General features: G+C 39.7%; 1 protein-coding gene across 2 annotated transcripts in view; it reads right to left on the bottom strand.

Annotated features, from left to right (window-relative positions):
• Positions 1 to 26978, bottom strand: part of zwilch (zwilch kinetochore protein) — a 33255-nt gene that overhangs the window by 5863 nt on the left and 414 nt on the right. For both annotated transcript variants that reach the window (XM_028823294.2, XM_028823292.2), the window contains exons 2-14: positions 12888 to 12939; positions 12689 to 12778; positions 9367 to 9479; positions 9030 to 9229; positions 8630 to 8709; positions 3146 to 3301; positions 2667 to 2738; positions 2497 to 2590; positions 2308 to 2360; positions 2121 to 2229; positions 1960 to 2039; positions 760 to 916; positions 596 to 624 (exon numbers count right to left, since the gene is read on the bottom strand). In XM_028823294.2, the coding sequence (XP_028679127.1) occupies positions 596 to 624; positions 760 to 916; positions 1960 to 2039; positions 2121 to 2229; positions 2308 to 2360; positions 2497 to 2590; positions 2667 to 2738; positions 3146 to 3301; positions 8630 to 8709; positions 9030 to 9229; positions 9367 to 9479; positions 12689 to 12778; positions 12888 to 12939 (1285 nt within the window). The remainder of the gene's footprint in view (positions 1 to 595; positions 625 to 759; positions 917 to 1959; positions 2040 to 2120; positions 2230 to 2307; positions 2361 to 2496; positions 2591 to 2666; positions 2739 to 3145; positions 3302 to 8629; positions 8710 to 9029; positions 9230 to 9366; positions 9480 to 12688; positions 12779 to 12887; positions 12940 to 26978) is intronic.

Below are 26978 nucleotides of genomic sequence, written 5' to 3'. Positions count from 1 at the left end.
AGTAAAAGGCAAATTTGAATCTGATGGGGTCAGGGAAATCCGGGGAATATGGACAGTTTGTGAGGTAGGAGCTGCGATTGTTTTACACTCCAGTACATTGCAGTGAATGCTGAGAACAGTCAGTCTAGTGCCTTTACAGAGACTTCTTGCTGGCATGAGGTTTCTGAGAAGCATGACGACTGAACCCATTTTAAGTTTGACTTTATGCGGAGGCATGCCAGTGGGAGTAATGGCTGCCCAGCCGGTCATGGGAATAACGCCTCCGGATCGCCAGTTGGCATCGTTTATGGTCAGAACTACGACAGTATGCGATCTTCTTCGAACCTCCGACTTTCGTTCTTGATTAATGAAAACATTCTTGGCAAATGCTTTCGCTCTCGCGCGAATTATTGACTCTGTAGTGCGTGTGCCATGGTCGGGTGCTTAGTGAATTGTTGGTGAGTGGGGCTCGGTCTTGCGTGCATCTTGCTTGCCATGGACTGAGTGAATTATATATATATAGATTTGTGCTTGTATATACATATAATGCTACAATATACACACTGAGGAGATCACATTTCAAACAAGAAAAAAGGAATATTTAAAAATTACTCACCAGATAGTTAAATGTTGCTAGCTCCTGACCTATTGTGGGTAAAAAAGCAAAAAACAAAAAAAAAAAAAACAAATCAGACCAAACCAACCCAATGCTCAGTGGTTTGTCTGCTGTCTGCTCGTCAGTCAGCCACTTCTTGGGATGCAAGTTGAAATGATAATTACCTAAGAAGTAACTGATGTAATCCTTCCTCATTTTGTCAAGTCCAAGCTCCAACAGCATGCGGATGGGAACCAGCCCACTGAGTGTTACACTGTCCATGCTTCCATCATACGATTGTTGAACTAGCCTGCTCAGAGTACTGTTACTTCCTCGGTGGATCTGAAACACAAGCGACAATTCACATGACATGCAAAATTTAGCAAAAAGCAGACATTAAATACTGGTGAAAGTGGCATGTATGAAAAATTACAATATTGCCCCCTCCCAAGAAATAATACAGCACTACATGAAGGAATACGAATTCTTTATTTTTTTTCCATATACTCCAGGGAGTGGGGTTTGGTTTGAATACCTATTTTTAATGACAATAACCTAAACACTAGACACACTGAAGAAAAACAAAAATATATACAGTATATAGTTTCATTAATTACAAAAAATAAAAACAAGATGATGACCGAATGGAAAAGTTTTTAATTGATTTGAATGTAAAAGTGAACCTTAAACTTCAATACACAGAATCCTAAATTTTAGCAGTAATTGAAATGACAAAAATCTTTTTATAGGCAGTTATTCCTGTATCTTTCACATCTGTTTTGAGGATAACCCCCCCACCCCCCCCCCCATCCCATCCCATTCTTCCTTTCAGAAATGTGTCAGTTTTATAGGATGTCGTACATCAACAGCCGTCTTTTTCAAGAAGAGAATATCGGCTTAATTCATTATGCCTTTGAATTCCCTGAATACGTCATCCAAATGCACATGAAGAAAACACAGCTTCCAAACAGGACAACCAATGGAGACAGTTATTTAAGTGGCCAACGATACTGTATTTTAACTAAAATGTTGTGGCTAAAAGGATACATTTTGATCTCTGGACTGATGAAACCTCCTTCAGAAATATACAAGGTCATGCAGGTGTTTTGTTGCAAAAACAAAGAATGGTAATTTGTATTTCCCTTGTGAGCAAGGGTTTTCTCCTGGTTTCCCTTTCATGAATGTCTCTGCTATTTAGCTTATTCTATACTGTTGAGGTAGGAAGATGGACACCAGCAAGATCCATGAATATTTTTAAATAGAAGTCACTTATTTAAAAAACAAAATGGTTTGTTTAAATAAGAATTTATAAGAATTATTTGAAGTTGGAAGTGAGAAACACCACTTACATGGTTTCTTGTGTAAATTCTAATCTATTCACATACCCATGGCTGAATGCTACCAGTCTTCAAGGCCTGGATCACCAGAGACAGACATTCCTGCACATTATGGTAGGATGAAACACCTGAAAAATGTTCATACTATGATTAATGTGGTTCTGATATAAAATTCCCCCCACACAACTAGTTTACAGTTCACCACTTACTCTTCCACATACGACACCATAGCTGCTCGGCAAAATCAAGGTCACATCGCTCAGCAACAAAACCGGTGTGAATAGATCCTTCGTCATTAGCTGCACTTTCCTTTGGGTTCTAAGAAATAATGGCAACAGTTTTAAAGCAGATTAACAGTAACATTTGCAGTAGTTTAGGACATAATCTGCCCCTTACCTCTGTCTCCTTTACAGGTGAATTCTGGAAATTATCCAGTTTGTGCTTCAAGTCTGTGACATAAAGAACATGCATTATCAAGCAGTAGTGATCATTCCTCTGGCCAGTGGTGTGTGCTAGTTTTTCTGTTGCATAACACAGCAACTGCCAGCATGAATTACAAACCATACTGCAGTACTTCTCAATTACCATCAATTAATGCTTGAACAAGTTGTAGTGCAGTCTTGCTCTCCAATGGTTCTGGCCAGTCAGTCACTCCTGTTCTCAAACCGTCAGCCAAAACCTATGAATAATAATTATGGATGACCTTTGAAATTCAAGTCATATGAAGTAGATCCTTAAAGGAGTACCATACTCACCACTAAGAACTCCAACTCCCTGTACAGCTGACAGACTGGACTCCGGGGGTCTCCAGATCCTACTTTGATTTTCTAGGAGACAATGCATAAAACAATCTTAGAATCATCTGTAGCCTTAACAGCAGGGGAGAGAGGGAGAGGGAGAGGGAGAGTGAGAGAGAGAGGATCTTGGAGAGATTGGGAGAATGAAACAGGGAGAGACTGTCCTAACGAAGGAGACGGTTAAAAGCAGTGATCGATTTAAGGCACTGCAGCCAGACAAAGGTAATTAGCCTCATATCAGTCAGAGGGGGGAGAGGTGAGGTTGGGGGGGCACTCCTCCTGGTGACTCACAGGCTTCTTGCTTTCAGTGACAACCATGACTTACATTACATCATACTAATAAACTGAGAATAAATTAGATACAAAATTATCCAGTTCGTTATAACATTAAGAGTTTTGCTATAGTGGAAATATCCAGAAGTAGCTGGTAGACATACCAAGGTGGCTGTTGCAGTTAGGGGAGGTGGCTGCAAGATGCTTTCCACATTGTTCCAGGAGAAATCCACATACACATTGCTTTGGGATTCAATAATGGTATTTTCCACAACTGCAGAGCCAAAAAGATCATACTGAGCATACCCCTTCGCAGTCACCTGCCATAAAAGGAAAATATCTTATGGAACTAAAAGAATTTAAAAACAAGGGAGAAGGGTATACAGTTTGTGCTCAAGGGACAAAGGCATGTAAGCTTCATGTTAAACAAAAGGTTGTTCTTCCCTGAAAATTCTAGAAACATATTCTTTCATTATTACTCAAATATGTATAAAGCCAAAAAGGACACTCAACTATCTTGCTCTACTTGAAGATGAACATGAACAAGGTAACTATATAGTCTTAAATATTAACATTTTTCTTAACAAAATTACCTAATAAAAATAAAAAATTGTATGTGGAAATAAAAAGTTAATAGAAAAATATATACTCTTTACAAAAAAAAAAAAAAAAGATAAAACACTTCTTTATGTTGGGACTATTTTATTTTTCATTTAACTTAACAACTAAGAATGTAGCTATTCTGCCTTACTCAGATACATACCATTTTTGCAAAATAAATTCAAATCACACTCCCCCCCTCCAATAAAAATTCTACTGACTAGTGCCAATGTACCTGAGAAACATTGGCTATGGTAAAGAAAAGCTGGGTTTTTCTGTATTTCCCTAAACCTTTCATGACACACAAGCTCTTCTCTGCTTAAATAATAGATGTTAAGGTACACACATATAGAACCTGCTTTCATAGAAAGATAACTACTGATGATCCGATTGATCAGCCATCACTCTAGATTGACCACTTTCCATCTCAATAAAGAATTTGCTTTTCTAAGCTTTATGGTAATTTAGTTGTTGTATGCTCCTTTATGTGAAGTATGATGGTAACTGATAAATAGCATGTGTGATTTTGTAGCCAGAACTTCCTATAAATAGAGAGCAACTAGTCAAACTTTAGAAGAGAGTGAAGACAGGAATATTTGACTTTTACATTAAAAAGTGGATTAAACTGAGAAAAGGGAACCTAAGGAGTTGCCTTGTACCTGGAAAGGAACAGCAAATGTTCACGTTGTTTAGCTGAAGTTGGGATAGAAGAAAAGAGGTGCATCTTTGACAGAAATTAAAAGAGAAGGCATTCAGACCTTTCCATTTCAATTCAATTCAATTCAATTTAGTTCAATTCAAATTTATTGTCCCAAGAGGGAAATTTGACCTGTAATTAAAACAGGCACTCCTTGTCCGAGGGTGGACGATAAGCAAACTTGTGCTTCATACAGACTGCTCATATTTTTAATTTGGAAAAGAACGGATAAAGAAAAAATTGCCCTTGCTGCTTGGTAAACAACAGACTTTTTAGCTACAGTGCCAAATGTGTCGATTTTACATGTAAACTTATTAATCATGTTAGTATTTTTATCTTCTTGATGAACATTTACATTTTATAAGAATTGTGGCTTGTAATTATGGCAAGCATTTTATTGCCTTTTACAGCATGTGTATCATTGATTAATATTTTGGTACAGGTTTTATTCCTTTAAAAAAAAGTATATTTTAAGGGAATTTTATTTATTTTAGAGCTTGTATGGTAACTGAACAATAAGCCTACAGAATTTCATTACCCATCCAGAATTTCATTATCCATATCCATCCATCCATTATCCAACCTGCTATATTCTAACTACAGGGTCACAGGGGTCTGCTGGAGCCAATCCCAGCCAACATAGGGCGCAAGGCAGGAAACAAACCCCAGGCAGGGTGCCAGCCCACCGCAGCATATAACATATGTAGTCTGCAATTTAATTGTAAAAATACACTTTTAATATCAAATGTAAGGCTTCTAGAAGGCTGGCTATGCCATGTGTTAAAAAATTAATAGATAAAAGCATAAAGAAATCTGAATCTGGGTTTGCTTCCTGGGTCCTCCCTGCTTGGAGTTTCCTCCCACAGTCCAAAGACAGGCAGGTTAGGTGCATTGGCGATGCTAAATTGTCCCTAGTGTGTGCGTTTGTGACCTGCGGTGTGCTGGCGCCCTGGCCGGGATTTGTTCCTGCCTTGCACCCTGTGTTGGCTGGGATTGGCTCCAGCAGACCCCTATGACCCTGTAGTTAGGATATACAGTAATCCCTCGCTACTTTGCGGTTCACTTTTTGCGGATTCACGACTTCGCGGGTTTTATATGAAAGCATATCTAAATATATAACGCGGATTTTTCGCTGCTTCGCGGGTTTCTGCGGACAATGGGTCTTTTTACTTCTGGTATTTGCTTCCTCAGTTGGTTTGCCCAGTTGATTTCATACAAGAGATGCTATTGGCGGATGGCTGAGAAGTTACCCAATCAGAGCACGCAGTTAAGTTCCTGTGTGCTGCTGATTGGCTCAGCGACGAAGTGCTGCATTAACCAGGAAGTCTCATCTCACTCATTCAGCATTAACGTGCTCTTGCTACTGCATTCAGGGGATTATCACCTTCATCGTCATCATTTTTACTGCGCAGCATATTCATCACCATCATCACGTCATATATAGCTACGTGTACTTCGCTATACAGTAAGTGTAAACTTATCTACCGATTTCATATTGCTTAGCAGTTGTCCCTGTTATTAATAGAGTAAAGGGTGGGTTGTAAACAATACAGGGAGGGTTTAAAAACGTCCAAATACATGTTAAATAATTAAATAAATATGGTGTCCCTACTCCGCGGAAATTCAGTTATCGCGGTCTGCCTTGGAACCTATCTCCCGCGATAAGTGAGGGATTACTGTAGTGGGTTGGAAATTGACTGACTGACTGACATATAAGCTACTTTGTTATAATCCTCCTCTGCAGACAAAAAGCATGGAAACTTTTATGCTGTTTTGCTGGGCAAATCTAATTTGCATATGTACCACTATCTTCAATATCATAATCATCATTTTTTCCCACTTATCTGGATGAGGGTTACAGTAGAAACACACTGAGCTGGTCTGACCAGGCCATCTTATGCTCTGGAAAACCTCCTGGGAATTTCCCAGATGCTCCAAAACCAGCTGAGAGTGCTCATCCATCCAGCATGTAATGGGTCTGCCCCGGGTCTTCTCCCAATGGGCTGTGTGTCATACACCTTTCATGGGAGATACCAAGGACTATTTTAACTATACATTCAAGCTACTTCAATTGGCTCCTCTTGCTCTACTCCAAGGTTCTCCCATATTGTTGAGCCATTCACAGTCCTAATGATCAAAGGTAAGAATAGGGACATAGATCAACTAGTAAACTGCTGTGTTGAAGAATTTATTTTCCACTTCAACATCATGTTCTGATACAAAGTCAGCAAAACTGCTGCCACTGACTTGATGAATCCATGCAACCTTAAGATCACCTCTTCCCTCTTTCTTGAACGAAACACAGAGGCACTAGGACTCCTCCATTTGCAACAGCTGCTGACACCCTACCGTGCAGTCAAAAAGCCACTCTTTTCTAGAACAGGACCATAACCTTTGACTGAAGTATTGATTTTCATACAAACTGCATAACACTGAGATGCAAATCATTCCAGTGCTTGACAGAGATCAGTCTGATGAAGCCAAGAGAACATTGGACCGTGCCTGGATAGCCTGTCCTTGAAAATCATGGATGGGAGATGAGACAATAAATACACGCAACTGACAAAGTTCCAAGTCTGTAATGAAATGGATCTGAATTAATACTATATGGAAATATAACAGTATACCTATGCTCTTAAAGAACCTCCAACAAAATAGCATGTTACGCAATCATAAGGTTTTTCCATATCCACAAAGCATATGTAGACAGGATCAGCAATTTCTATAACCCTTCAAAGGCATACACTAGGATAAATAGACCAATGTTTCACTGCTAGGATGGAAACCGCATTATTTTACATGAATGTGAATGTTTAAAATATAAGATGGTGATGCTCTTTCAGCACCTCAACATTAGGCTTTCCCATAGAGGCTGAAAGATGTGATTCCCCAATAATTGAAATATATGACATATATATGACATATTTGTCATTTAAAAAAAAACAAAAAAAAAACACCACACAGGATAACAACTAATAGTATCCGCTGAACCTGAGGTACTTTCTTCACCTACACTCAATACTGAAGAAACATATTAGTCACAACACCCGATAATATCCAGTGATTTCAGCATTTATGGCCACATTACATCCAGCCCTGTGATCTTGCCACCTCCAAACCTTTAATCACTGCAGGACCCTTAGCCACATAGATGGATCCAACTAATGTCTTCTGTAGGAACAAACTAACCAGATAACAGTTACAGCGCCTTTTGTGGGATAAAGGGGCAATATGCATAAAAGATGGAACAAGTTCAGTTTTTCAGATCATGTTCAGAGTTACTAATGATAACTAGCAACCAGCCTCATGCCAAGCTTGACAACAACCTTCATGTACCTGTAAGAGTCAACAGAATGTCCTGCCTGTTCAGATGAAATTGTAGAACCTTACATTAAAAACTTCTGCTCTGCCAGGCCATATGTTGTGTATGCTAATCCACCATCCGCAAGCTGTGGCCCTGTGCCAGATAGGAAACTAGGTTAAGAGGGTTAAACAATACCTTGCTTAAAGATGTTGTTGTTACAGCACCAGACATTTGTAATATGCCAGAAATCTATGACAAATTAGCTGGTTGCAATACAACAAGTTAAGCTTTCCTCAAGAAGCTACAAAGCACTATGCAAAGAGCCGACCAGCCAAGGCAAGCTGAGAAGACAAGACCATCCTTGGAAACAAATAAAGCACTATCTACAGTATATATCCTATCTATTTTCTGTCAAGTACAAAAAAGTTACAGGTGAGAACAATATTGTATATAGACATGTGTACACATGTGTTCATCACATCAGTTAATGTTTGTCACTTCATCCTGGAACCAAAAAAAAAAAAAAACAAGCATTAGTCCACAGGGCATCAGACACTGCACTGGAAGCTGGGTTTTCATAAATTACATTTTCTGGGCCAGGATGAGTTATATCTCTAAACCAATACTAAAGTGCCAGCCAAATGAAGACAATCCCTCCACCATACTTCACAATGCAGGCATTTTTATGCAAAAAAAAGATCTCTCTAAGACTTAGCTGTCCAGTGAACATTGTTCCGAAATATACAGGATGGTCCACAAAAAGCCCATACAAAGAAGAGTTTTTTTGTTTTTTTTGAGAACAAAGGCTATCTCAAACAGTCCTCATCCAGTTCTCAGAGGTAAGGATTGGATTTGTTTCAGGTAATGGGTAAAAGAAGATAATTTACCAACATTGGCTTTTATTCTACACAGATTTTAAGCTAAATTATTAATTTTGTGGTGGAAGAATGCACTACAATCCAAGGGCCATGTGTACTTTAACATGAATCCAACTGGCTAACAAAGGTAGAGAGGATTAAGAGGTAGATGTATAGAGATGTAACTTACAGCAGATGAGTGATGCCTGATTTTGTGCTGTTGCTTCAGCTCTTCTAGAACAGGAAATGATGCCTTTCCCGTGGCTGGGCCTGTGAAAATAGAATATTTATTCATTTTGTACATTACAATTTATTGTAATACGGTATATGGATTATAAGACAGCTATACAATTTAAACATTTAATGTACAAGGTTGACAAAAAAAAAAAAAAAACAACATGCTGTCCTTTATTTTCACCACAAAGTTTGTCTATTATCAATACTACAGATCATTTGCTAAAAAAAAAAAAAAAAAAAAAAAAAAAGGTTCTGTCTAATATATATAACAATCTGGTCACATTCCATGTACTATACCTACACCATTTACCATATACAGTATAAAATGTACTGTGGAGGAGGCAGATACTAACCTTTGCATTTCACAGTATATATGTTTACACCAATGGCTTTGACACCAGCCCAGGCAATTTCAGCTCCCAACCAATGTATGCCCTCCAGGTCACAGCCATCACATCGCAGCCACAGAGGAAAAAGTGCCACAGAAAATGCATCTCCCTCAGGTCTGAGTACATTAGGGTTCTGTGATAAAATGTACCAGGACAGCAACTGCCTATGAAAGCATATCACAGTCACCCACTTGACCATCTCATAATACAAAATAAATTAAGCAATACCTCAGGGTCTCTTATGGAAAAGTTAAGAAACTGCATATTTAGAATGTGCTACAAAAACAACTGTTTCAGACACCTTGCTTTCATAATTGATAGGCCCATAGGTCCAACATTTTCTTCCAAGTGAACCTTAGACTCATTAGTGTACAGTTCCTCTGTTGTCTCATCATTCTCTTCAAATTTGGGTATCTGAAATAAAAAATAGAAGTATGGCACACTCAGTTACAGGTCCACTCTCAGCAAGTCACACTTATGTTTGTGAAATTTAATTAACCAAACGGTGTAGAATAAAGTATTATTTTATATGTACTGTATTAGATTAGTTTATAGGGGCTGCACAGTGGTATCACTGCTACCTCACAGAAAGGAGGTTGGGTTCATGTCCTGGGTCCTCCCTGCATGGAGTTTGCTTGCTCTCCCCATGTCTGTATGGGTTTCCTCCATGTACTCCAGTTTCTCCCAACTGTCCAAAAACATGCAGGTTAGGTTAAATTGGCCCTTCTGTATATTTGGTATTTGTGTGTTCATTCACCCTGCAATGGACTGGCATCCTGTCCAGGGTTTGTTCCTGCCTTGTGCCCTATGCTAGCTGGGATACTGCAGAATTGCAGTAACTCCTTATTGGGTTGTAATCATAAATTCTGTTAAGTCTGAATATCCTATTTGTTTAAGGTGGACAATTCGTAGTGCTTAAATCAGAAAGAAAAGCCAAAGCAGCAGGAGTTAAACAAATGCTTGATGCTTCTTTTTCTTGCACTGCTCTTCCCCTCCGATCAAGTCTCACCAAATACCCCCCTGCAAAAGTACACAAATACAACTTTTTATATTGCAGAACACAGAAGCAGCACACAGTGTTAGTAATGTTAAACTCGGGTCATTTTGTCTGCTGTCTAGCTTCAGATGTTTCACTCACTCTGAATCAGTAGGTGGAACTGGTGAGCAAACTGTAGCACATGAGGAAAATGAAAACACTACTGGGACCTCCAAGGTCAAAATTTTGGGTTCGAAAAAGGTCTGTCTTGTCTGCTAGGACCTAGAGAGCAACTATGCAAAATATGGTCCAAAACAGTCAAAGGGTGTAGGAATGTACAGGAAACAGAGAGACATTCTATTATATACCAGTAGTACTAGGGTGTTGTACCGTGTTAGCCATTATGAATGTAGAGAAAAGCCAAGCAAAATGACACCTTTTATTGAAAGCTTGCATATTGTAATCTTTTTAGTTAGCCAATAAAAGGTGTAATTTTGCTTGGCTTTTCTCTATTATATACCAGTAAATAGATTATTTTGATAATCTGTTACTATGTCTTTCTCATTCTCTGTAACTCCACAGTATTCTCTGTGGATCCAGTGTTCTGTATTTGAATCCCACACCAAGTCACCATGTCAATTTTTCTCAGTGGTCCAAAGCCACTTTGAGAATGTAAAAAGAAAAGAAAGTTAGTGTTCTCACAGCACATTACAGAAGCAACCCTATAACAAAAGCTAAGCTACAAAAGAGATCTCACCACAAAAGAATTCGGCAAAACTATATAAAAATAGAATTCTTATTGGTGCAGAATACAATATTGGCAGAGAAAATAGACAGATGTCACAAAACAACTTTGGATAACAGAAGAAGTGGTAAAATGGAGGCAAGAAGAAACTAGAACAATGTCAAAACAGAACATGGGAAAAAAAACCATTAACAATGAACTAATGAGTCGAAACTGAAAAAAAAACATTAAAAGCATGGTGGAGATAGGAAATACCAACAATTAGCATCTCAAGCAAACAACTAGTTAATGCAAGTTGTACCACACATTTACAAAAGGCATGAAAAAGTGGAAAGAGTACATTGAGAAACCTTACAATAAGTTTATAAAAAGACTTATTGAATCTGCCCTATTAAATATAGGGCCAGAAGGTCCAAAGTATGTTGTATTAACACGAAGTCAAGAACAAAAACAGTTACTATTTCATAGTACATTCACACATTACAAACCCACCCCCCTCCCCCACAAACTTGTAATCGGTTATAAAGGGCCAGTTTAGAGTTAATCACCATAATATGCACATCTTTGGGATGCAAGTAAAAACTAGAGTACCCAGAAATAACCAACATAGACAGTGACCAGCCAAGATTCAAACCAAGGTGCCTGGAGCTGAGAGACAGCAGAACATGCACAGGAGCTTAAACATTGAAAATACTGTCTCAAAAAAAAAATAAAAAATGCTGTAGTGTATCAGTGAAATTACAAAATCAAAATTGTGGAATGCACGCCCTGCTATGTGTTCAAATCATTAATAAATTATCAGTTTACTAGTAATAAGACTGTGCCTCACACACTCAAAATACTCATTTTAACTTGCAACAAAAAGAATATTGGAAGCATTTCCAGCCTTTATGGCATACTGTCATAGTGCTTACTGCCCACCTTCGGCAACGATGGGAAAGACACCTATTTATCAATATCTTGGACAAGGACTGGAATTCGATAATTTGCAATATTCATTCCATTTCAATTTTTGCAAAACATGCTGTAATTCAATTGAAAAATCATACCCTCAACACACCTCTACAAATTAAAACGGCCTCTAAATATATCAGGGACTGGACCCTAATTATGAGTGATGGAAGGCAGTTCTAGCCTCGTTTGGGAATATGTTGTGAGACTGTCTAAAATGAATGTCTTTTCAGGAAAAGATTTTTCTTATCTGTCATAGAGTGCAATGATGTTAAATCTTACAAATACCCATACAGCAATCCTTGGAGTTATTTTAGACGAGCTTTCACTATCTGGTGATAAACTGACTATTACTTCCTATATTACACTGTCAGCATGCCAACTGATTCTGCCCAATTTGAAGAATTCTAATGCTTCCGCCCCTAACCTCAGACATAGCAATGCCCAACACAATTTTAGGTTTAAATAAAATATATTTATTTAACCAAAACAGTCTTCCAGTATCAGACCCAATTCAACCAAATTAATCAACATTTTCCTCCTTCAGTCTTTCAGTTAATAATAATTCTTTGCATTTATATAGCGCTTTTCTCACTACTCAAAGCGCTCAGCAATTGCAGGTTAAGGGCCTTGCTCAAAGGCCCAACAGTGCAGAGTCTCTTTTGGCATTTATGGGATTCGAACCAGCAACCTTCCGATTGCCAGTGCAGATCCCTAGCCTTAAGTGTTGCTCGCTGCCTTCCAATCCTGACTCAACTAAAGTTAGGCAGCGGGCTTTCTTTTAAAGTCAACCCAGGAACTGTTTCTGGTCTCCTGTTCAAATTGCCTGGAGCACTTGCAGTCAGACGGAAACCACGGTAGTCCCCGGGTAGACCCGTTCTTTACTTTTTGCTTAATGTGTTTTTGCCAGCAGTACCTTTCAAACTTATCAATAACACATGCGATACTTACAAATTTCTCCATGATGAATCTGGGTTTGCTGCTGCTCCAAAAGTTATGTAAAGGATTACTGTTCTCAGTTGTTCTCACCTGCACACCAGTCTAAAGGAAATCAGAATTATTAAGCAAGATTAAAACTCACATTTTAAATGGTATATACTGAACGAATTATTAAAAAAAAAAAAAAATCTACTGTAGTTGAGACGCTCACCTCATACACCCCAGGTTCCAAAGAACCTTTCAGAAACTCAACCTGACGAGAGCTGAAATAAGAAACATACGTCAAAGAGCACCTTATAACTTAAAAAGACAACTAAAACAATGGAATTTCATATACTTTAGACCAGTGGTTTTCTTCGGAGTTATAGTGGCAGTTTTATTTTCTAGTAAATAGATATTCAAGTTTGGTGACATCAAAGAAACTAAAGCTTAATTGGAATACTTCTGAACATTGCTTAAAACTACAGCTTCAAAATTATGTTTAACAGTTTTCTATGCAATATTTTTGGGAAATATAGTTTTAAACTAATAAAATTATGCTAAAAATATTTTCATAATGTGGCATCTCTGTTACTCTTATGAAAAATAACATCAAAACTCCCACCAATCTTTTATTTGACAGAAAGTGCCCTAAAACATTGCAGAACTGAGGTTTTTCACTCCCCATTCAGAACAATTTTGAAAATCAATAAATCTGCTGTGATTAAGGATTTAGTTTTAAAATGGTTCAGATATTTACAGAGGAGTATTACTAAATTAAAAATTTGTATTTTTAATCTTTTGTATAAGTGAAAGTTTTTCTGGGTTATAATGTATCACTTTCATCTTTGTTACATTCATATTTATTCCAGTTAAAGTCGAAATAAGTTAACACAGCTGCATGTGATAAAATTTATATGGTGGGAAAAGTACAGAATACACTGAATTTTCTGAAGATGTTCACATGGTAATAACTGGTACTGCTTTAAGATATAATTAGTTAATGTGCATGAATCTTGTATATTGACAGAAGCGTTTGCTATTGATTTTTGGTAGGTCACATTATTCAGCCTGATAGTGCTGCATTTTGAATAATGAGTCAATTTAACTAAACTCTCTAGTTAATAAATTGTTTTCAATGTGATAAATAGGATATAAATTAACCATGCAAACACAGCTCCTGATTTATCATTAATTTAACTGACAGTGAATATTAATCAAGATAATTAGTTTAAAACAGCCAGCATCTGCAAAGCAAACAGGATTCGTTGTTTGGTACTTCAGTGCTGTTTAATGTGGTTGAGCTCTAGTACGGTGTATGGGTCGCTTGCTCAATTACCTGTACTGTAAAGCACACATTAAAAGGTTATAAATGAGTCAAATTTAATTCTGTTGTGTCAGTACATATGTGAACCCTCAGGCATTTTTCATTTTAATTTTCTTACTTCACTTGGTTAGTATTACAAACACAAACAATATAAAACCTACAGTATAATTACCTTAGAATTCGTACTGTTAAAACCTATTTTTACCTTTTGGTATCTCTTTAAATATAAAGTTTATTTCTAATTAATATGTGCATATTATCTGTTTTCATCCAACAAACTGCACAATCAATCACTTTACTCTTTCTGCATTTTAAAGTACACCGATCACCTAGCTAGTCTGGTGGCATTTATTTCTTAATCAGTACTGACTATTCACCTGATTTAGTTTGTAAATTATGACATCTGAAGTAATTATGCAGACTTGGACAAGTCTTAATGACTTCATAAGGACACTTGAAATGCAGCATATTAGAAAAGAGAAATAAAATCAAACTCATTTGGCTAGTCAGTAGCCTCGTGATAGCTCCTGCTATCCACTAAGCAGCAGGAACGATCCAGTGCACCCCTGGTGTGTCCACTGCACAGCTCCACCGTGGGGTTTCCCTGACTGCTTCACTGCCTTCTCTCATTAATGGATTCACACAGATTCTGCTCTCTTATATTTTCTTCTCATTACTTCCTCAATTCTTTCTCTTTTATTTACTCCCTCCCCTTTCTCTTTCCCCAGCTCCGTTATATATATCTTATGAGTGCAGGTGCTCTGCCCCGTGAATGAAGAACAGCTGAACTGACTGGACTTGCATGTAACAGGCAATCAGCTCGCCTTGCCATTGAACATCCCACCACAGCATCACCTCACAGTGGAGTACTTCCACACCCACAAACCTCAGCTGCTTCACTGTTTTATTTTGTTTACTATTTTTTTTTTCTAAAAACTTACACACTGCCACAGACCCCTAACATGCATCACTACAGTCTACAACAAATGCTTCCTATTGGTATTTTTTATTTTATTATGGCTAGATGTGAACAATCCTTTTTCATCATTCAGAGATGCTCTTGCGAGTTCAATTACCACCTCAGACTTACAGTGTGACCCCACAAAAGTCACATTTAACTTGCCAGAACCATAGTTATGCAAAACAATAAACTTTGCAGTAAATATTTTCATTTGGTTTTGGATAAATATACGTAAAATTTATGTATTGTAGAAACTGTTGGTACATAATACACTGTAGGTGACTGAATACCAATGTGTTTTCCATCAACCCAGCTACACATTTCTTCATTACAGTTTTACACAGGTCTCTGCAAGAATTTAACTAGCTATGTTAATAAGCAGAGGTGGATTTTTAAGATTCCACCACACCCATGCACAAAGGCATCAGTGATATGGTACACCAGATACTTAAAGCTACTCACTCTTTGCACAGAAACCCCATCTGCTGCATGCCATTGTACAATTTACTGATGAAACAAGTGCATTATATTGTACTGCAAGATATAATGACAACAAATTTAACTGAACTGAAATCTCCAATAGTGATTGTCTTATTTCAAGTCAAGCCAATTTGATTACATAAAGGAAAAGCTCCCGCACAGCATGATGCTGCCACCACCATGCTACACTGTAGGGATACTATTAGGCAGGTGATGAGCAGCGCATGGTCACCATGCTTCACCGTAGGGATGGTATTAGGCAGGTGATGAACAGTGCCTGGTCTTCACCAGACACAGTGCTTGGAGTTCTGCTCCAAGAGCTCAATTTTTGTCTCATCAGATCAGAGCACCTTTTCCCTCATGCTGTCAGAGTCCTTTCAACTGTCATATGCCTTTTACTCAAGAGCGGCTTCCATCTTGCTATTTTACCATAAACATTTTTAATTTTTTCTAGGGATGCTCTGATTAGGTTTTTAAGGCCGATACCGATCACCGATTTTCAAGTTACTTGATCGGCCTATTCCGAAACCAATTAAAATTTTTTTCTTTGTCCCTTTAAAAAACTTTTTACACTAATCTCCTATATAACCAGACAAATAGAAGCCTTATGTCCTGTATTAATGTGTCCTTTTATAATTAAACTACAGACCACAGGTGTTAACTGTTTATTTATTATTAACAAGATGAAATTATGCAGGCTTATTGTTCAGTCACTATAAAATTTTAAAATAAATAAAATTCCCTTAAAATATATACTTCAACTAATAAAATATATACAAGAACATTTATCCATAATACATATGGCATAAAAGAAAATTAAATTCTTTTCATAATTACAAGCTGTTTTACTTTTTTATAATGTAGTTTTCATCATTTCTCTAACAAAAAATATATATTCTCACACAATTAATTGATGTTGGCAGTTAAACACTGCTTAAGTGTAAACATTCATGCACTTATTGATTATGCATTATGACTCAGGCGCCACCAAGAATGGCAGCCTTTTCAGCAGCTCCGTGTACGACTTCATTTTTTTACTTTTATTTTTCTCTTTTTTATTGATCACTCTTATCACTTTATTTTATGTGGATTCGTTCCCTGGATACACTTACTTTTACAATGTGAGCATGGATTTTTACACGCCGAGACTTGTCTATTCAAGTACTCAACTTCAAGCGCCGAGAATAAATGCCAGTGCCGGTGTGGTTCCCTATTTACCCGACGAGGTAAGAAGGCGGTATTGTGGCAGCAGAGCCGGCACTAAGCCAAAAATGAAGCGGCTTGCGAGAAAGTGGTGTTTTAAGCCTTTGGTGCCTTCTGGGAAATTATTTATTTATTTATTTTTGTGAATTTCCCCTTGGGATTAATAAAGTATCTATCTATCTATCTATCTACTTAATGATTTAAAATAATTAAAACCTATAATTGCACTACAGTTTTACTGTACTTATACAGGTGTGTTTATTTTTCCGTCAGTGTATCAGGTAGACATTTGTAATTCTTGAGGTGTAATTATAAAATATGGATTATCATTTTAATTATATACAGTAGTACTGTACTTGCTTCTTACCAAACCTTATGCTGTATGACACATAGCAACAAATAAAAACAGCACAAATCTTTTTTAAAAGCCTATTGTTTATTAAGCAGTAATTTCAATTTCACCTTTATCTTTTCTTTTTCTGATTAAAAGGATAAGCTTCTGCATTTTAAACAAGCTTGCTGTCGTCCAAACTTAGAGGAGCACATTTTATTTTAAAGGCCAAAATTAAGGTCTTAACTCCTTAAAGTAGCTTTTCTTGCCGATTACTTTTTTTTTTTTAATTTAATTACTCCACTTTCTTTAACGTAAAGACAAATATACCAATCACCGCTCATTCATTGATAGCCTCCACTTGCTGCTCTTTGTTTACACTGCAAAAGAAAAAAAAAAAAAACTGGAGTATCATCCCTAGACTTTATCTTATACTCAAATATGAGGGTGGATATTTGAGGAGTAAACCACATGACAAGGATTATATTTTTATACTACGTATATTAAAAAACCACCAACAACAATTCAAATCAAATTAATAATATACTGAACAATTATTATAAAAGTAAAGTTAAATAAATTGGACTCTGTAGCTGCATGAAGAAAAAAGTACCACTTCCAGTTAGCAGAAATAGCTCAAAAGTTGATCGAAATCTAAGCTTTGTACCTAATACCTGTATGCAAAATTTGGTTGACCTAACTGAAAGTGTAGCCAAGTTATCACGTTTACACACACACACACACACACACACACACACACACACACACACACACACACACAGAGACAGGCAAACTTCCAAAAATGGTATTTTCGGATTCGGGGAGGTCTAAAATGTCGAGATTCATCAAAATCTTCAGGTCGAATTTTTGGATGATTACAATACTTCGTAAACGAGAAAGTAAAAAAAGATACACTCTGGCTCAACTATCGTATTACCTTGTGTAAAGGAACACTACAACTAATTTATCATAAAGCTTAAAAAAGTAGGGGCTGAAAATATCAGTTTTGGTGAGCAGTCTTTTTACCAATCTTGATCAAGCATTTTTTCATGTAAAACAGGCGATTCCGATCGGTGGCTGATCAATCAGAGCATCCCTAATTTTTTCCATTATGGGTGATTGAGTGTAGATTGATGGGTGCACACAAAATGAAGGGATCTGAATACTTTCTGAATCCATCGTATATTACATTATGGGTATCCTCAAATATTATTTCTTTTATGCTGACACAAGATATACGGCTAACTACATGAAACTCGGTGTAAAAAGTGTTGGTAAAAAAGTTGCATTACAAAAGGACAGAAAAAAAATGTAATTTATTGTCCTTTTGGAATTTAACTTTTTACCAACTCTTTTTACACTCTGATATTATCAATTAAGGCAAAAATTATATATTACCAAAATCATTTATTTAAATTAAAACATACTATAATTTAGTCAAATCCCAAAAAAATGTTACTAGTGTGCACCTAGTAAGTTGTATTTTAGGTATAATTTTAAATGTTCATGCTTAGTTTTTTTGGCAGGCAGACATCCATAAGCCAAAAGGTTATCTCGATTAATGTTACTATTCAGAGCTCCAAAATCTAGTTATATTATTGAAACAGCAAAGTTTCCATATGCCATTTATCGTTAAAGCCAGAAGTTATTTTTTTCAATAATGGGACTAAAATTTACTTGAGATCTTGGCCCCTCCTTGAACCGCCACCTTATCGTGGTGGAGGAGTTTGCGTGTTCCAATGATCCTAGGAGCTCTGTTGTCCGGGGCTTTATGGCCCTGGTAGGGCCACCCAAGGCAAACTGGTCCTAGGTGAGGGATGAGACAAAGTGCGGTTCAACAACATTTCCATGATGAATAAAAAATTTGGACAGCGTTTTCCCTCACCCGGACGCAGGTCACCAGGGTCCCCTCTGGAGCAAGGCCTGGAGGTGGGGCTCGATGGCGAGCGCCTGGTGGTCGGGCTTACACTCATGGGGCTCGGCCAGGCACAGCCCGAAGAGGCAACGTGGGTCCCCCTTTCCATGGGCTCACCACCTATGGGATGGGCCAAGGAGGTCGGGTGCAGTGTGAGTTGGGTGGTGGCCGAAGGCAGGGACCTTGGCGGTCCGATCCTCGGCTACAGAAGCTGGCTCTTGGGACGTGGAATGTCACCTCTCTGAAGAGGAAGGAGCCTTAACTAGTGCGCGAGGTTGAGAGGTTCCGGCTAGATATAGTCGGGCTCACCTCGACGCACAGCTTGGACTCTGGAACCAATCTCCTTGAGAGGGGCTGGACTCTCTACCACTCTGGAGTTGCCCCCGGTGAGAGGCGCCGAGCAGGTGTGGGCATACTTATTGCCCCCCGACTTGGAGCCTGTACATTGGGGTTTACCCCAGTGGACAAGAGGGTAGCCTCCCTCCGCCTTCGGGTGGGGGGACGGGTCCTAACTGTTGTTTATGCGTATGCACTGAACAGCAGTTCGGAGTACCCACCCTTTTTGGAGTCCCTGGAGGGGGTGCTGGAGGGCATACCTTCTGGGGACTCCCTCGTACTGCTGGGAGACTTCAATTCTCACGTGGGCAATGACAGTGAGACCTGGAAGGGGCGTGATTGGGAGGAATGGCCCCCCCGATCTGAACCCGAGTGGTGTTTTGTTATTGGACTTCTGTGCTCGTCACGGATTGTCCATAACAAACACCATGTTCAAGCATAGGGGTGTTCATATGTGCACTTGGCACCAGGACACCCTAGGCCTCAGTTTGATGATCGACTTTGTGGTCGTGTCGTTGGACTTGCGGCCACATGTCTTGGACACTTGGGTAAAGAGAGGGGCGGAGCTGTCAACTGATCACCACCTTGGCGAGTTGGCTCCGATGGTGGGGGAGGATGCCGGTCAGGCCTGGTAGGCCCAAACGTGTTGTGAGGGTCTGCTGGGAACGTCTGGCAGAGCCCCCTGTCAGAAGTAGCTTCAACTCCCACCTCCGGCAGAACTTCGACCATGTCCCGAGGAAGGTGGGGGACATTGAGTCCGAATGGGCCATGTTCCGTGCCTCTATTGTTGAGGCGGCTGACCGGAGCTGTGGCCATAAGGTAGTCGGTGCCTGTCGTGACGGCAATCCCCGAACCCGTTGGGACTCTGTGGGAGGTGGGACCTGTGGGACTCTGGAGGCTGGTGATAGGTAGCGGTAGGCCAAGTGGAATGCGGCTTCGGTGGTTGCTGAGGCAAAAACTCGGGCATGGGAGGAGTTTGGGGAGGCCATGGAGAACGACTTTCAGACGGCTTCGAGGAGATTCTGATCCACCGTCTGGTGTCTCAGGAGGGGGAAGCAGTGCAGTGTCAACACTGTGTATGGTGGGGATGGTGCGCTGCTGACCTCGACTCGGGACGTTGTGGCTCGGTGGGGGGAGTACTTCGAAGACCTCCTCAATCCCACTAACATGCCTTCCAATGAGGATGCAGAGCCTGGGGACTTGGAGGTGGGCTCCCCCATCTCTGGGACTGAGGTCACCGAGGTGGTCAAAAAACTCCTTGGTGGCAGGGCCCCGGGGGTGGATGAGATACGCCCGGAGTTCCTCAAGGCTCTGGATGTTGTAGGGCTGTCTTGGTTGACACGTCTCTGCAACATCGCATGGACATCAGGGACAGTGCCTCTGGATTGGCAGACCGGGGTGGTAGTCCCCCTCTTTAAGAAGGGGGACCGGAGGGTGTGTTCCAACTACAGAGGGATCACACTCCTCAGCCTCCCTTGAAAAGTCTATTCGGGGGTTCTGGAGAGGAGGGTCCGTTGGATAGTCGAACCTCGGATTCAGGAGGAACAGTGTGGTTTTCGTCCTGGTCATGGAACAGTGGACCAGCTCTACACCCTTAGCAGGGTCCTGGAGGGTGCATGGGAGTTCGTCCAACCAGTCTACATGTGTTTTGTGGACTTGGAAAAGGTGTTCGACCGTGTCCCTCAGGGAATCCTGTGGGGGGTGCTCCGAGAGTATGGGGTACCAGACCCCCTGATAAGAGCTGTTCGGTCCCTGTACGATTGTTGTCAGAGCTTGGTCCGCATTGCCGGCAGTAAGTTGAACCCGTTTCCAGTGAGAGTTGGACTCCGCCAGGGCTGCCCTTTGTCACCGATTCTGTTCATAACTTTTATGGACAGAATTTCTAGGCGCAGCCAGGGTGTTGAGGGGGGTCCGGCTTGGTGGACTCAGGATTGGGTCACTGCTTTTTGCAGATGATGTTGTCCTGTTTGCTTCATCAGGCCATGATCTTCAGCTCTCTCTGGATCGGTTCGCAGCTGAGTGTGAAGCGGCTGGGATGGGAATCAGCACCTCCAAATCCGAGACTATGGTCCTCAGCCAGAAAAGGGTGGAGTGCCCTCTGAGGGTTGGGAGCGAGATCCTGCCCCAAGTGGAGGAGTTCAAGTATCTCGGGGTCTTGTTCATGAGTGAGGGAAGAATGGAGCGTGAGATCGACAGGCGGATCGGTGCGGCGTCCGCAGTGATGCGGGCTCTGCATCGGTCTGTCGTGGTGAAAAAGGAGCTGAGCTGTAAGGCAAAGCTCTCAGTTTACCAGTCGATCTATGTTCCTACCCGCACCTATGGTCATGAGCTATGGGTAGTGACCGAAAGAACGAGATCGCGAATACAAGCGGCTGAAATGAGTTTTCTCCGCAGGGTGTCTGGGCTCTCCCTTAAAGATAGGGTGAGAAGCTCAGTCATCCGGGAGGAGCTCAGAGTAGAGCCACTGCTCCTCCGCATCGAGAGGAGTCAGATGAGGTGGCTCGGGGATCTGATCAGGATGCCTCCTGGACGCCTCCCTGGTGAGGTGTTCCGGGCACGTCCAACCGGGAGGAGGTGCCGGGGAAGACCCAGGACACGCTGGAGGGACTATGTCTCCCGGCTGGCCTGGGAATGCCTCGGGATTCTATCGGAAGAGCTAGAAGAAGTGGCCGGGGAGAGGGAAGTCTGGGCATCTCTGCTCAAGCTGCTGCCCCCGTGACCCGACCTCAGATAAGCGGAAGGGGATGGATGGATGGATGGATGGATGGATCTTGGACAAATATTTTTGCAAACTGCAATATTACAAATTATATACAATGATGGTATGATTTTTGATGATAAGAATTTTATATTGTTGATATTTAGTCATAAAGTAGTCTATCTCACTAGCAAACCTACTGCTTCCTTTCCACCCTCGTCACTTATTGATTGCATAGCAGAAATCGAATCCTAGTTTTCTTTAAATTTTCTTAAATGAAATAGTGACAAAACTGAGGTTCTGCTAATTTGTACAAAATCAACATTACCCAAAACTGATCATTTTTCATTTGTTATTGCTAATTCCTCTGTCTCCCCTTCCCCACAGGTTAACAGTCTGGGTGTCATCCTTGCCAGTACTTTATCCTTTCAGTCCCACATCAATAACATCTCCCGATCTTCATATTTCCACTTGTGTAACATTAATCATATTTGCCCCTCCCTCACTCCCCACACCACTGCTATCCTTGTTCATAGCCTTGTCACTTCTCGTCTGGATTATTGCAATTCCCTTTTCTTTGGTCTTTCCCGCAAATCTCTTTATAAGCTTCAACTGGTCCAGAATTCAGATGCCCGCATCATTACTAGAACCCCCTCTATTCACCATATCACTCTATCACTATTTTGCAGCAGCTTCATTGGCTTCCAGTTAAGTTCCGCATTCAATTCAAAATTCTTCTGTTAACTTTTAAGGCTATCCACACCCTTGCCCCTCCATATCTGTCGGACCTCCTCCATGTTGCCATTCCCTCCCATACCCTTAGATCTTCTTCCTCCATCCACTTGACTGTCCCCTGCGTCCGTCTTACCGTCTTAGCAACTGAATCCTCTGCTCCCCAGCTCTAGAACTCACTACCATCTGAGCTTAGAAATATTGAATCATTTTCACTTTTCAAATCTAAATTTAAAACTCATTTGTTTAAGACTGCTTTTTCTCTTTGACTACAATTGCTCTGTCCGATTTTAGTTTTTGTATTTTAGTTTTGTTTATAATCTTTGTTTTATCTATTGTTCGGTATACTTGGGTGTTTAGAAAGGCGCCTACAAATAAATAAAATGTATTACTATTATTATTAAAGAACTATTTATTGCTTTACAAACATTGGTCTAAGAAAAAATTTAATAACACTAACTTATTTTGAGATCTTTAATTCTGTAACAAAAAAATCCTTGAAATTTACTGGTCAATACTAGTAATACCTGGGAACTGCACTGGGATGCTGGACTTCTATATATTTATTTTTTGCAGCTTATCTAGGTCTGGGTCATGAGGATAACAGTCTAAGCAATAATGCCCAGATGTCCCTTTTCACCGCCATCTTCTCCAACTAGGGGGGTACCAAGGCTTTCCCAGGCCAGCTGTGAGATATAACCTCTCCATTATGTCCTGGGTTTGCCCCAAGGCCTCCTTCCAGTTGGACAAGCCGAATATACAGTATCTCCCCAGAGAGGTATCCAGGAGGCATCCCAATCACAGACCTGAGCCACCTCAGCTTTTGATGTGGAAATGCAGAGGCTCTACTTTGAACTCCACCCAAATGTCTGTGCTCCTCAGTCTGTCTCTAAGGCTGAGCCCAGACACCCTGTGAAGGAAACTCATTTATAATTCTTACCATCACTACCATCAGCTTGTGACCACAGGTTGTGACAGGAACATAGATTGAACAGTAAATCAAGAGCTTTTTCTTTTAGGTCAGCTCACTCTTCATCAAAAGTGACTAGTACAATGTCAAAATCTCCTGCTCCCTTCTTCCCTCACATGTAAGCAAGATCCCAAGGTACTTAAACTCCTTCACTTGAAGCAGCACATCAACCCCAACCCAGAGATGGCAGTCCACTCTTTTTCAGCAGAGAACCATGCATGACCTTGGACTTGGAAGTGCTACTCTTCATCCCAGCTGCTTCACACTCAACCTCAAACTAGCCCAAGGCTAGTCTAAGGTCACAGCCCGATGAAGCCAGAAGGACCACATCATCCGCAAAAAGCAGAGATGTGATCCTGCAGACACAAAACTGGACACCCTCCACTCCTTGGCTGTACCAACAAATTCTGCCTATACAAATAACAAACAGAATCTGTGACAAGGGGCAACCCTTGTGGAGTCCCACCCCCACCAGAAATGAGTCTGACTTATTGCCTGCAATGTGAACAAAGCTTTCACTTCAGTTGTACAGGGACTAAATAGACCACAACAGCAAGCCCAGAGGGATGCAGTCATAAGCCTTTTCCAAGTCCACAAAACACATGTTGACTGACTGGGCATACGCCCATGAACCCTCCAGAATCTGTGAGAGGGTAAAAAGCTAGTCCAGTGTTACACAAACCGGAAATTATCTATATTATTTCTTCAGAATATGAGGCTTGACCATGCTGGACTAACGTTGCTAAATTCCCTTCTTTATATTAAATTTTTATGCACATTCCAAAAAAGTTTAATGGACCTATTGGTTAATTCACATAGGGTCCTAATTGCTATTTTGGAGCATACTACAAATGTAGGTTAGGGGAATAATTTAAAAAGAAAAGGATGCTGTATATTAAATGCTTCATAAAAGCCAAGAAACAAAACAAAAAAGTTAATCAATAAGATCATTATAATGAACAAAAAACAAACTACACAAATGTTATTTCAGCATAAAGCACCCTATACCTTCCCCTGTACATCCATGTTTAATTTTTTAAAATGTTTTTGTAATTATGTTCCCACTTATTAAGTTAAACATTGCAAAAATACAATGCAGCATACCTACAATTACATGAAATTCAAGTGTTTACACTAAATGCTCTTTCTGAGAAAATATTGAAGGTACTGGAAGTAATGCTGGCCTCTCACAAAAAGCTAACCTTGGTTATTTTCCACCATTCAAGGGAATTTGTGACACTCTACAACTCTTCAATCAACAAGCAACTGCCCAGCTCCATTTATGTCTTTGGTTGATAATGTTTGTTTCACTGGTACCTTAACTCAGATACAACAGTAATATGCTGGTTAGTTAGAGGGAGCCCTTTCCTATAGAGTACAAAGTTTTCTACTGACACTAATTTCACTCAGCGCATTTCATATATAGTACACACATCTGACATTTAAGGTATAGTGAATAGACAAATTAATTGCAAAAGATAATGCATCATTAGAACCTATTTCAGCATAGAATGTGGTTTGGAATATATTAATAGCAATTTAAAAAGGCAGCATGAGAAAACCTTTACGGATACTTTTCTGCCAAAAATTTGTTTGACTTCACTACCCTAAAATTGTTATAAAGCCCAATCACCAGGAAGAAGCTGGATGCTTTTAGCTGTAAACCAAGGATGACCACATGAGATGTTATCCAGATAGCCGGGTTATGTAGACAGGTTTACTGAACACTTTACTACTCATTAATACTTATGAAATGTAAAGACCGTTGTTAGTATAATGGAGGACACATAACAGTGTACAGCACAACTGTCAGACGATTTTCTCAAAGGTTCTGTCCATTTTGTTTTTATTTTAATTAAAATAAAGGGAACAGTATAACCAATATTCATATATAAGAATGTTAAGTCTAACACTATGCAAAATATTTAATAGCTACGCTTAATCTGAAGATGAAACATTTCACTGAAAGTAGTTTTTCTTTCGGAAAAATAAATGACCTAGTAAATATTAATAAAAATATTAATGATTCTGCAAGTTCAGTGAATTTAAAAGTACTAATTACATTAGTAACAGCATCTAGTGTAGTAAAATTTAATTTTTCTACCTAATTTTGTATTGTTAAACTTGTGTTGTGCTCCTGTCTCCTCCCACATTCCAAAGACACACAGGTTAGGTGGACTGACAATGTTAAATTGGCTCCTGATAAATCTGTATCTGTTCACCCTGTGGTGGACTGTTGCCCCGCTGAGGCAAAATTGGATTAAGCATAAAAATGTTAACATTACTTTTTTTTTTAAATACAAATTTGAAACTTAATTAAATGTAAAGCTAATATGACAAAATCTTTCTTGATAAAACAGAAGGGTAGAATATAATAGAAAATGCAAATGTGAGAATATAATTTTTTTGTAAACGTTAGTGTTCCAAGGGGATCAGTTTATGTACTATCGTGAAGTGACTGTTTTACATGTATTAATCAAATAGCCAGATCTTTATGACATTATCTTTGCTACATTTATACTGTATGTTCATTCTGGGTGGCATGGTGGTGCAGAAGTAATGCTACTGCCTTGCATTAAGGAGACAGAGCTTTGTGTCCCGGATCCTTCCTGAATATAATTTGCATGTTCTCCGTGTGTCTGCCGAAGTTTCCCCCAACAGTCCAAAATATGCAGGTTAGGTAATTTGGCAAGGCTAAATTGGCCATAGCGTGTGTTTGGTGTGTTCGCCCTGCAATGGATGGGTGCTCTGTCCAGGGTTTGTTCCTGCCTTGCGCTCTATTCCAGCAACCCCCCTCGCCGCCCTGGTCAGGAGTAAGCGGGTTACAAAATTAAAATGCTCATTCTATTAATATATATTTTATAATAAACGTGTTCTAGTGCTGCCTTGTGCCCTGTGTTGGCCGGGATTGGCTCCAGCAGACCCCCGTGACCCTGTGTTCGGATTCAGCGGGTTGGAAAATGGGTGGATGGATGGTGTTCTAGTGATCGTGATACCGTGTCATATTAGTTATTTTAAATAGAAAAGGACGAATTAATATTTGACATTCAATATCAATATTTGAAAACAAACGCCTATGTTCTTTAAAAATTACTAGGTATCGGAAATACTGCCACATGATTTCAAAAATAGGAGTAGCGTCTATGCCTAGTTAAAAGCATCATATTAATCAAAGACTTCTGGAAGCCAAACTAAACTATTAATGCTAACGTTTGTAACTAAAATGCATTTATTTATATGTACGCAGACAACAAGTTATGCTTTTGGTGCGGCGTTCAGCTCTACATTCCAGGTAATTTTGTCCCATAACAGCACTGTGTATCACAAATACGTACTGGCATAACATATTCTCAATATTTTCTTCTTACGG

This window comes from Erpetoichthys calabaricus, chromosome 17 (assembly GCF_900747795.2).
Source record: "Erpetoichthys calabaricus chromosome 17, fErpCal1.3, whole genome shotgun sequence".
Taxonomy (NCBI): domain Eukaryota; kingdom Metazoa; phylum Chordata; class Cladistia; order Polypteriformes; family Polypteridae; genus Erpetoichthys; species Erpetoichthys calabaricus.
Note: the sequence above shows the minus strand (reverse complement) of the source record. Positions and strands in the feature narration are given on the sequence as shown.